The following is a 12586-nucleotide window of genomic DNA, read 5'->3' as shown; positions in this document are numbered from 1 at the left end:
GATTCTGTTGAGCCAACAATGCTCAACAGTAGCTAAAACATTAGTGGGTTATTGACACTTTTTTTTTTCCAAATTTACAGCACCATACAGGTTGGTATGACAAATTTAACTTCATCGCAGCCAAATTCATCATACTACTCTTACAGAAAGTGCTATAGAGTTGATGAGTATTATTATTCCTATTTCTCTTAACTGTTTGTCACAACATATGGTTGAAAATACTGAAAATCTGGAATTAAAATCTTTGTTATTTATTCATATGGAATAAGTGAAGAAAGAAACAATCATAGATTTCACAGTTCTAGCATTTACTCCAATTGGAGTGATATGGCCCCAGTGTTCAGATTCTCACTTGCATTAGCTGCAAAATAAATTATTGGAAATGTGATGATTTGCTCTCAAGTCTGTCAGGCTTACGTTACACATGATTCCAATGTGCACTGTGACAAACACCCTCATGTGCTGTCTGATATTGTGCATGATTTCACTGCATAGAAGAGACATGAGGGTTGAAATTCTCATAAATATTAATCAGGGATTAATGAATGGTGGGAGGCTTCTACATATCAGTCTATATAAGAGGAAACTTTGCATTAAATATTCCATCAACTATCTATAAAACATTCAGGAAAAGTGAAGGTAACCTCAACTATCACTTGTTATTTTGCAACAGCCTAATCATAAAAAGCAGGCTAGCTGGACACAGGTGACAGACACAATTTCATCACATGATTATGAATGGCTGTATTTTTTTAATCCTTTTAGATAGCCAAGTGCTTTAGAAAGTTACAATATTATGGTAACTTAAAGTTGGGTTCAGCTGCCTATAGAACACAGAGTAGTAGTGCACACTTCTTTACTCAGATTTAATAAGTTTGCTTTACTTTGAATGGAAAAATGAAAGCTCAGCACATGCACTTACTGATTTGGTTTACACAAAACTCCTTCTAGTACCAATTTTGTAAAATGTCCCTATTTTACCGGGTCTATAGACACCCCTGGAGGACAACATTTTCTTACCCTTTTTTATTACATACAGCTTTTTTGCATCCCCCAGACTACTAACCTGAGCAATCTAAAACTGTCATCTTGGTGACTTGCAATACTGTTTTCTGACAGATTTCCAAAGTATTTTTTTTGCTTACAGTTGCTTTTGCCTCTTCATCAGAAAGATGAAGGCCAGTCTGGCAATGACAGTTAATAATCTGACACTGGCATTCTGAGAAGGTTCTTAATACTACCCAGGAGGAAGTACAGACAGATTCACCTGTTAGAAGGCAGCAATTAGGTTATTGGACACTGGGCTAAAACTTACTTACAACTCATCACTGCTGGGTATAAACAAGTAACTCTTTTGAAGCAGGTCTCCATGATCTATCACTGTTCCTCCAACCTATCCACTATGACCTTCTACATTTAGATCAATAAACCTTAAAAGAATGACCATCCCAGCCTTAGAACATCTTTCATCCCAAGTGAAATTATAGCTGTTACAGTTGTATAGTTATAACATTACAAGAAATTCACAAACTTCCTGAATTTAGAGACTGACATGTTGTCAAGGGGATGTTTGTTTTAAAAATATGTGTGTGTGCGTGAAAGATCAGTATTTGTCAAATTACTAATAAGTCCTGTGAGAAATTTAAAATTAGTTAAGATCAGAAAAAGTGTAAGATAAGTTTTAAAAACCAACTCCTTACAGTAGACAGAAAAGTGGTGTCACAACCTCAGGCCTGCAGAAAGACGGATTCCTCTGCATACTACTCGTGAGTGTGCATTGTGTGTGTGCGCGTGTGTGGGCTGTGTGTGTGAAATAAGGTATTGTATCAAAACACAATTATTTCATTATATTTGAAACACATGGCTGCTTAAAATCTCAGCAAATGAATGAGTAGCATAAGATTAAAATCTACTGTACTTATGCAATTTTGGTTGTATGAGCAAAGCCAAAAAATTGGTCTTTCATATATTCACAAGCTAGAAAAGACCATGAGAACATTTTGTCTGACTTTTTTTCTATACTGTAGATTTTAAACATTTCAAATAGTCATCAAGAGATTCAGATAATAAATCTAATACTTCCTAATCTACATCTACTTTGATAGTAGATATTAGCATAGTCTTTACCAAGAGATTCCCACCACAGAAAATTAATCGCCTCTCTGGTAGTTTGTTGCAATGGTTTATTGTCCCCATTGCTAGAAAAAATTGCATATTCTTAATTTAAATTTATCTGGTTTCAGTCTGCAGTCATTATTATACTGAATTCAGACTTTTGAATAAAATAATTGTCTCCATTCCTCAAATAATTTTTACATTTTTCCTTGCCTCTGATTTTTTAATATTCCTTTTTAAAAGGGCAGAAATGAAATTATATAAAGCATTCTTAGTCTCATCTCCCCAGTATAGAATACAGATATGAGTCTGTTACATTATTCTTATTCATCTCTCTCTGTATATACGTCCAAGGACTTTACAAAGGCTTTAGGGTCTTCAATTTTTTCTCTCATTAGACTCAGATTTTATATTGACCTGTGTGTCTGCTATGATCCTTAAATCCTTTCAGAGTCACTACTTTTTAGGATATTATTCTATATGCATGTCCTCTATTCCTCACTCATGTGTCAAGTTGCTCAGCTTTACACTTGGCTACCTTTGAACACATTTGCTTAAATGAGCAACTGACTATAATAATGATTTTTCTGTCATTATGTGTATCCTTAGTGTCATGGACAGGTATTTACTTTGAAATCATCAATGAAAATTTTGTGGCGTATCAGTATTTTTACCAAACAGAAGCAAAAGTGCCCTGCAAAATGATGATTCTGCATTGACAACTACATTTTATTGCAAAGAAATTATTTTTCCTTCAGGTATCAGTTTTTATTCCAAGAAAGGTATGCCCTCCTGATATTAAGTTACCTTTAGATGGTTTTCTAATAAAAAAATTAAATTAGTTTTGTCTCACAAAGTTCATTTTTTCATAAACCTATGTTGACTGTATCATATTCATGATTTCATCTTCATATCATCTATTTTATTATTTCCCTTGGATATGCATCAAGCTATTCAGCATAGCTGGGATACCTGACTTTGTCTTATGAGAATTGCAACAACCTGTTTTTAAGACTTTCCAAATTTTTCTTTTATTCTGAGATTTATTAAAATGTTAACAGCTAGTCAACTCTTTCAAAATTATTTGGAAGAAATTATCTGACCTGACAGATATATATTCCTATAAAAAACCTGTTTATCACCTTCCTCAGTTGTTAGTGGCTTGGAAAATACTTTCTCATCTTTAGGTAACAAATATATATTTTCTAATTCTTTGTTGTGGTGGTTTTTTTTTTAACTATACCAGACATGGAATTCTCAGCTTTCCTTATCAGTTTTCTTCACTTCCCCTTTTCCCTTCTGTATCTTCCTTCCAAAACTTCATTACTTTTTCCATCCTTACGCCTCTGCCTAGCAATTCTCAGAGACTAAGAATCAGTCACACAAACCTCACAGGCACATGAACAGACCTCTCTTAATTTGTTCAGCTTCTCAAAACTCCAGCCACACATCTCTCACTGAGGCAGGCAGACAAACATATCAAACACACAGCTTGCCAAATCCCTTTACATCCAAGAAGACTGGCAGCCTTGAAACGATTTTTTCACCACTTCTTTTTATCTGTATTGTTGGACTGTTTGGGTATTTACACTTCTGTCCAGATTTACTGAATTTTAATTGGAGCACAGAAATGTTACAGGCAGTATGACAGCCAAGAAAGAATTGTTTAAACAGTAGTATTGAAAAAAATCCTATCTTTCTAATGAGTTTTAATAAATTCCTTTTGGGCAGCCATGCATCTGGTTTTGGGAAGGGTAACTCCTTTGTGAAGGTTTACCAACTTCATGCTTTGCCTTTTCTCTCACAACCAGGTCCAAAATTCTGTCTATTTTTAATATTCAAAAATTTATTTTGACAGGATGATTTCCTATGCTCTTATTCGAAATTATATATTTTTGGTTTATGTGCTTTCTTACGTCTTTTTCGTACCTCAGTTGCAATGGTACCCTGTAGTATGACAGGCTAGAAACCATGTAGGGCCTTAGCTAACCTGTATTTTCACCCAGACCTTGTCAGTGGATCATTATACAGCCTTAGGCCAGTCATTCAGCTTTCTTTACTTGCTATAATATCTGCACAGTGCTTTGAAATCAGTAAGAAAAACTGCTACTTAAATTCAATGTATTATTCTGCTCACATAGGTTATCTTCTAGTGTACTCCGCTCCAAAAGCATTACCTTCTAGGTTAACCTTACATCTGTGTCCAAAATAGTGACTTTTTAAAGCTTGAACTAGAAAACATTATAAAGCTAAAGATGTTTTGTGTGTTAACGTTATAAGAAAGTGGAATTATATTTTTTCAGGGGTAGAGAAGTCGATACTTTAAGGAAGGAAGGGAGAACACATCTCCCTGTTTCCCATTCAGACCCAAGTAGAAAGCAAAAAATAGCATGGATAGCTGTAAATAATTGTAAGTGTACAAAGTTGAAAAGAAACAACCACAGGAAAAAAAAAATATATTAGACTACTCCTTGCACAATTTAAAATACATTGTAAATGGCATAAGTGATTATCAGAACATATATTATTAGCTGCTGCAGCATATAAAATCAAGTTTCTTAATAGCTTCAGAGCAAGGGGCAGTAGACCTCCTAAGTGCAATAAATACAGCATCAAGATAAGATAGTCAGAATTTTGAAGCCAGTTTCAATTAAACTCAATTACCAAAGCTGAAGTGACTTTACATCGCAGGAACAATCTTCCCAAGATACTGTAAGCTTCTTAGTTGTGGCCTTTTGAACTGTGAACTAAATGTTACAAAGAGATAGACAAAGCTGCATAAGAAACCATAATGCTTAGGGAAGTTTTGATCAAAATGCTTGAGACAGGATATGTTATCAGCTGATTTATTTGCTGATTAGATCTACAATAAGAATGTGATTAATCATAGGGATCTGGAGTCCCATGCTGTGGACAAGCATCCTTTATTTTAAAATCTGCCTGTGCTAGTCAGAAGGTTTATACCCACGTTCTTCTGTGACTCCTAAACTATTTCATTCACACCAAGTAGGTTATTCAAAAAAACATTTAGAGCATTTAAAGGATTTCACAGTGACTAGATTCATCTTAATGACATGCGCTGTGGAATGCTTATGCAAACCTTTTAACTGGCAGAGATTAGGGGATTTGTGTGGCAGAAGGTACCACCAGGTAATGAGAAGCTAAAGAACAAACCAGTGACTCTGTTCTCCTCCGTGGGGAAAGCTAGATGTCAAGTGTGAGTCTTTGCATACCTTCAAGGATGTTACCCTTAGGGAAGGTATACAAGACCCTTTCCTTCACTTCAGAGAACACACTCAGTTCCAGGAATCAAGGGGTTTATGCACTCAAAGTTATCATAAGCTGTGGTTCAAAAACATGTATGCTAGAAATAACATTTGAGAAGCAAATATTAGTAAATTATGTATTCCTCTTGAAATCAATAACATTTGAATGCAAAAATATCTCATAAATTGATCACTAACACTGCTTAATCAAATAATAAGCAAGGGAAATTTCTTTGAATCAAATTGATTTAAATCCTTCATTTTAATCACGTTTTGAATCAGCAAGTAAGATTTGCTGATTTAGATAATTGATGCTAATCTTATTTTGCATTTGTATTTTACTTCAGAAAAAAGAGTAATTTTTACGAGCTGGAATAATCTTCGGAAAAAAAAAAAAAAGATTGGCAGGCAGCATAAAGATTTCTTTTTCTTTCTTGTCCAGGTGGCATATGATAAATGAAAGTTCTTTTAGGGTTTGAACAGTTTAAAATATATTTTTTTAGATTCTTAAACTTGTTTTGTGGTAGAAAATTATTTAAAATTTTTTAGGTTTTTTTTTAAAGATGACTTGTATTTTCTCTCAAATGGGATAGAAAATAGAGTGCAACTCAAAACATACGGTGAAATTTTAAGTCTTTTTCTTGGTTACATGAAGGTACCATAAAATATAATAGACACATATATACAGTAAAATATATCAAATATATTAAAATGTTAAATGACTGATTCATTACAGAAAACAATTTATAACTATATTTAATACAGTTACTGAAAACAATAGGCCAAACTTTCAAAAATATATATTTAATCATGTAGATGATGTCTGATGGGATTTTCAAAATCACAGTATTGATTTTACATGTGTTTATGCATATTGGAAAATTTCACTTGGATATGTTTGTGGTTTAGTGCCTACATAAGCTAAAAACACCCCTGTGAGAGCCCTTTCTTTCTCTTTTAAATAAGATTTCCTATGCTTTCCCATTACTATATATTGGTACACTGAAAGAGAAAAATAATGTTTTCAAACCTAGTCAGCTTGCCAAACTCAAACAAAAAATATTTTCTCTGTGTTTGCTTCTGAAACTGAGATCAAAACAAAAAAATGTCCATGCTGTGTACTAATATTAAAATAGATTAAATAATATTATAACAGCTGAAAATAAAGTTATTCAGTACTTGTCATCATAATGACCTAAAATTAGATATTTTCCCTTTTTCCTATTGTGAATGTCTATGGATAGTTCACTGATTGTTGCTCTACAATGGAGGCTGTTATGTAAAAGATAATCAATAAACCAATTCTATCATCCTTTTGCAGCCACTGCTGGTGTGTAACATTAACAGTTATTTAACATGGAGACCTTTGAAATGTCAGTGTTGTTTGCTATTTAACATTTTCTCTTACAGGATGATTCTATACATAACACAACACAAGTCTGTTTCTTATAACTGAAAAATGCTTACTAATTAATAATGGAATCAGGAATCAATGACTTCATGGCTACCCAAAAAGATTAAGAAAAAGATGTTAGGTTGTCAAAAAAGCTAAAAAACAGTTTCTGCCTGATGACCCTAGTCTTTCTCTATGGCAGAACAGCAGACCTCATGAATAGGAAAGTAACAGCAATTGTTATCTTGACGTAACTTCCAAAAAGGCTCACTCACCCTTTTCCTAACCAAGATGATTGAATTCAGACTACATATATTTATAAGTGACTGAATAATCAAAGAGAAAAATGATCTCACAGTCAGCTCAACTTGTAATCACAGGTAGACTTATGTCAGGGGAACTGACAGAACATTGTTTTGAAACCCTTTTCGCTTGTTATTTTGGTGATTCACTGATTAGTAAATACACTGGGATTGCAAGTATAGTGTGAAAATGTTGTGTTATTGTCAACTTAATTGTTGGAATATTCTATCTGATATAGGGATTTATATCAATAGAATGTGAAAGGTATTTTTAAATCATGTATATAAGCATGCAGCTTCATTCTTAGATCAACGATTCAGAGGAAAATGTCAAGAAATGTGCCAAAGGAAAATAGCTTTTTGGGAAAAGTGCTGTGAAATCTACTTAGATAAGCAAAACTAATATACATGACTCCATAATATTTAGAATTATGTTTTTTTGCACATATATATATATAGTCAAATGGTTGTGCAGTCAGAACTTATACATCAACGTTAAAGAATAGTCATATCGTTTATATTTAAAAGGTAATAAACAATCAGTTCTAGGATTTTAAAGTTTAACCATATTCTTGTTCAGTGAAAGTTTTTTTTTGATGTATGGAAAAGCATAAAGGGTCATTTAAATTGTAAGAAATATGATACTTGAATAGTTAGGGGGCATAAACTTAGATCCTTTTATGCTATTCATTTCTACTGAATTAAAATAAGGAAGATTCAGATAATTATCTGAATAAAAATGAGCACTGGGTTAAGCTGATGTTCTCAAGAAAATCAAAGAACTGTATGAAGCAAATTCAAATATTTTGGATGTACTATCTATTGATACTCAGTCTTTTTCTCCTTCCTGGTTTTTGTAAAAGTTAGAAGTGAATAGATATGCTAAGAGTAATATTTACCTTTTCCCCTATGTCAATAGGAAAGAAGAACTTTTCCAATTAATCAGATAAATAGTTTTTAGACATTTTATTTGATGCACTCTAAATTACAAAAACACTAAAAATTAAATATTATAAATTGCTTAATATCTGAAATATCTGAAGCTGACATTTATATAGCAATACACTACTGCACATATTAACTTGTCTCCTTTCCTTATGGAGGCCTTCCTCATTTGTATATTGATGCACACAGTAGATCTAACTTTCTTTGATTTTGTGCTTTTCCTTTCAGGTTTGGATATATTCTTCATAAGGATGAGCCTGTGCTCCAAAAAATTGATCTAGAAACAATGTCGTACATCAAGACAATTAGTTTAAAGGATTATAATTGCATTCCTCAGTCACTGGCTTATACACATCTTGGAGGCTATCTTTTTATCTGCTGTAAGCCTGATACTACTGGGGCTGTCCTACCACAGCTCATAGTGGACAGCGTTACTGATTCTGTGATTGGTTACAATGGCGACGTAACAGGCACACCACATATCTCTCCAGATGGACACTACCTTGTCAGCATTGATGATGCAAAAGGTCTCATGAGGATCCAGTCCATAACGATGAGAGGAGAAATACAGGATGCTTTTGACATTCACACTAATTTGCACATATCTGATGTAGCTTTTCAGCCATCATTCACTGAAGCTCATCAATACAACGTCTACTGCAGCTCCAGCACACAAACTGACGTTCTCTTCATGGAGCTCTCCTCTGGCAAGGTCAAGATGGTGAAGAGTCTGAAGGAGCCCATCAAGGCAGGCGAATGGCCTTGGAACAGTAAGAATCGTCTTATAAAAGACAGTGGCCTTTTTGGGCAGTATCTCATGACCCCTTCCAAGGAATCTCTGTTTATCCTGGATGGACGGCTCAATAAGTTAAATTGTGAAATCACTGAAGTTGAGAGAGGAAACACAGTAATTTGGGTTGGAGAAGCATAAGGTTCTATGTTAGATATTTACTGAATTAATAGTTTTACGGTACACTGAACTTAAATTACACCACTATTCAAATTTACACCATTTTAATTTTAAATTGTAGGACCCTTCCATACCCATTATTTCTTTGACTTGAACACAATTTGAATCAACTTCCACATAAAAGTTACTAAAACAGTGGCTATTTGATAATGGTACTCCTTATCAATTATCAGCTGACATTGTGTTGTTTGACCGAAATTAATAAATACTGAAATCAGAGGTAAGTATAATAAATTATTTTAAAGGAAGTAGGAAGAAAAACACCCCAAAAAAGCTTCAGACAATTTAATATGATACTTTGCATTTGTAAATGGAAGACTTTAATATGATTCAAATTTTTGTTTGGTTTGCTTCAGACACAAAATAATAGCTGTTGTACAACCTTTGACTCCTTAAACTGAAATGTTATGCCCTGTTTTGTCCAGTCCACTGTTAAATCTTTTTGTGCCTTGAAGCGAAAGTCTCACAAGAAAGATAAACATAGAAATTATAAAATTTATTCCCACTTTGGCTACAGGATTGCTTCTCATTGGAAGGAAAGTTTTGGTATCAAATTTCTAGTCTCAAGTTGTGGAACATATACGGAGAGAAGAAAAAAAAAAAAGAGAGAAATTATATTTGCAGTGTTTTCCAATCACTGCATTTTGGAGTTTATTTTTATGGTGAATCTTAGTTGAAAGAGCTGCTTGCAGAAGCTTAACCTTTTTTTTAGAAAAAAATAGATATTAGATTTTTCAGCTATCACAGGGTTGCATCAGCAAGGGATTTCAGGTCTACTGAAAAGAAATATCTCACATCCTTTCAGAGTAAACCACATCCTAAAAACCTGGCATCACAAAGCTTCACTTATATCGTTGAGGAAATTGTTAATTAAAACTAAAGTAAATGCATTTTAAGAAAATGAAAATGCAGAGACTGAAGTCTACAACAAGTAGACTTATTCAAGTTTTCCTTATTCATTGTACCATTGATCCATATTTTTTAAACCATTTGGTTAGCTCAACAGGTTTTCTATTCCATGCATCCAATTGGACTAGCGCAAAAAAACCCAAACAACAAAAACTTTGTATCTTTTATAGTTTGTTTACTTAGAATTCTAATATTTACACTGGTTAAATATGTAAATGGAAAAAATAAGTTTCCCAGAAGTAGAGTAACAAATCAATAGGATCAGAAAGCCAGCAGTAAACAGCTATCCCAGACTCAGAGAAATGACTTAGAAGTTTGGGAGTATTTTTATTTTTATTATGTTTTTGCTAAAGAATGCTTATAAGCTCTTAAACTGACCTCTGTTTACTGAAGGCAATCAGAAAAAAAAATCTTTTTTTAAACAAAATTTTACTCCGATTTAGATTGTGTAAAATTGCTTAGAAATCTGGGATTTTTTAGCATTGTAATCTTGTGTGCATTTATCATCCTGCCCTGTGTGGTACAGTAGATCTCTCTTTAGCTTGAGCAAACCTCCTGGTAGGTAGATTTAACTGAGATAAGAGTTTGCTTACATTTCTAGCTACTGAATCTTTCCTTTTTAACAGCTCTTCTCCATTGTGAACAAACAAGAATCATGTAAACTGTCTGTTACTCACTTAATTGCAGTAGTCTGTCTCATGCATTTTTTGTTCTGTAATTTATACCACGTGAATGTTCTGTATGTAGAAAATGCTTGACAAAAGGAGAATAAACCCCATAAATTTTAAACAGTACTGACTTTGGTGAATGGTCCAATATAGCCACACTGAAGTGGCAAGTAACACAGATTTTATTTGAAAGTGCCTATTATTTATATATATATATATATATATATATTTATGTATAAAAATAGATGTATTTTCACATATATATATTTATATAATAATAAGCAGTGTGGAAAGAAAACTTTTTAGAAAAACTTAACTGACTGGAAAGGTTTCCTTTGGCTGCTGCAAAGAAAAGCTCACCTATTAGCACAAGCTCATCTATTAGCATATCTAAAGCACAAGTACAGGCTGGGAGGAGAAAGTATTGAGACTAGCCTTGGAGAGAAAGACTTGGGTGTGTTTGTGGATGAAAAGCTCAGTATGACTCATGTGAGCTTCAGCCCAGAAATCCAACTCCATCCTGGGCTGCATCAAAAGAGGCATGACCAGCAGGTCCCTTCCAAGCCTAGCCATTCTATGATTCTATTAATCAATTAGGCACAGAGTAATCAGAGTGCAGACAGATGTCTATTCTAAAGTCTAGCCTCTGGAGCTAAAAACCTCTAGTATAGAAGTTGTACTAACATACAAGCCCAAAACAAGAAGCCTGCACTCTAGTAGCATAGCTAAACCACTCTGTCCAGTCTGCTCAGCGTAAGGGGATTCTACACTTACTGTACCCTCTCCTGGCCTTTTAACATTAAACATTCCCGTGCTGTACATGATCTCTCTTCCAATATCAAAGACCAAGTCAGTTTTCAGTTTTGGCAGCACCTTATTCTTTTGTATTAGCAATGTTTGGCAGCTGGAGCAGTTTGAAAACTTGGTATGTTGCTTATTATGTGAAAAAGGAGACAAAACCCTCTACTAATAAACTTCACAGATTTAACTATGTCGATAACATCACAGTAATTTGTGTAGTATAGAAACTATCCCCATCAGCTTTGAATTCTTGACTGAAACCAATCTCTATATTCCCAAACCAAGAATGTTGTTGACTTTAGCTAAAGCTGTTTGGCAAAGGACTTCTGCCAATTCCCAGTACTTTTTTTAGCTAGTCCAATGTAATAGCTCAAGGACTGCAGTTTGCTTCTGTCCCATTGTTTGGAACTTAAAAAGGTTTCTGGTGTATATGAGTCATTTGATCCCATTGAATAAATGAAAAATCAAACACTGTCTTCAGTGTTTCCGGTTTTCAATTATACAGTGCAACAGTTGGTTTTGAATCCTGTCTTTCCTAATTCCTAATTAGGAAAGCAGAGGCAAAAAATGCCTTCTCTTAGCATGCGGTAAACACTGTTTTTCACAAGCTATTACAAACTTTCAAGATTTAGAATTTCCTTGCAGAAATACATTAGAGAACAGTAGTGGAAGATAATGGAAATGCAATGGAAGAAGCCAAATGTACATTACAACAAAACTCTGTCACAGCTGCTCAAAGGTTTCACTATGTTCCTGTACACTAAAAATATGAGAAGAACATGTGAGGACAAAACGAGTGCTCTTCGCCAGGGATCGTGATGATAGAGCTGCTTTTCTTAAGGTATTTAAAAACTATAATATTTATGACACATGGAGAAAAGGCTCTCTCAGGCTACTTTAAGAAACATCAAAGAGAAGAAAAAGTGGTGCCAAAGTTAAAAAATATCCTAGTTTTTCCTTCGGTTTGGTAGTAGACATTTTTAATAGCTCATGCCCAAAGGTATCTTTAAAAATAATATTCCATACTTATAAACAGCTAGTTATTTGCTGTACTACTTTATGTATATCAATCAATATATGAGGGATTAAAAATAGAGATTTAGTGCTGGGGTTTTTTTTAAAAAAATTCTTTTATAAAAAACCTCTTTTATAAAAGTCTCTTTTATAAACTAGTAGAAATTTTTATTTCAAAATATTATCTTGCAATTTTTCACTTT

The 12586-nt window shown here is 33.7% G+C and overlaps 1 protein-coding gene across 5 annotated transcripts in view; it reads left to right on the top strand.

The window, feature by feature from the left end:
* The window catches only part of FSTL5 (follistatin like 5), a 295874-nt gene extending 285180 nt beyond the window's left edge, over positions 1–10694 (top strand). For all 5 annotated transcript variants that reach the window (XM_064652364.1, XM_064652368.1, XM_064652367.1 and 2 more), the window contains one exon: positions 8250–10694. In XM_064652364.1, the coding sequence (XP_064508434.1) occupies positions 8250–8952 (703 nt within the window). In that variant the 3' untranslated portion in view covers positions 8953–10694. The remainder of the gene's footprint in view (positions 1–8249) is intronic.
* Positions 10695–12586: the final 1892 nt, after the last annotated feature.

Source organism: Pseudopipra pipra, chromosome 4 (genome assembly GCF_036250125.1).
Source record: "Pseudopipra pipra isolate bDixPip1 chromosome 4, bDixPip1.hap1, whole genome shotgun sequence".
Lineage (NCBI taxonomy): Eukaryota > Metazoa > Chordata > Aves > Passeriformes > Pipridae > Pseudopipra > Pseudopipra pipra.
This window is presented reverse-complemented; position numbering and strand designations above follow the sequence as displayed.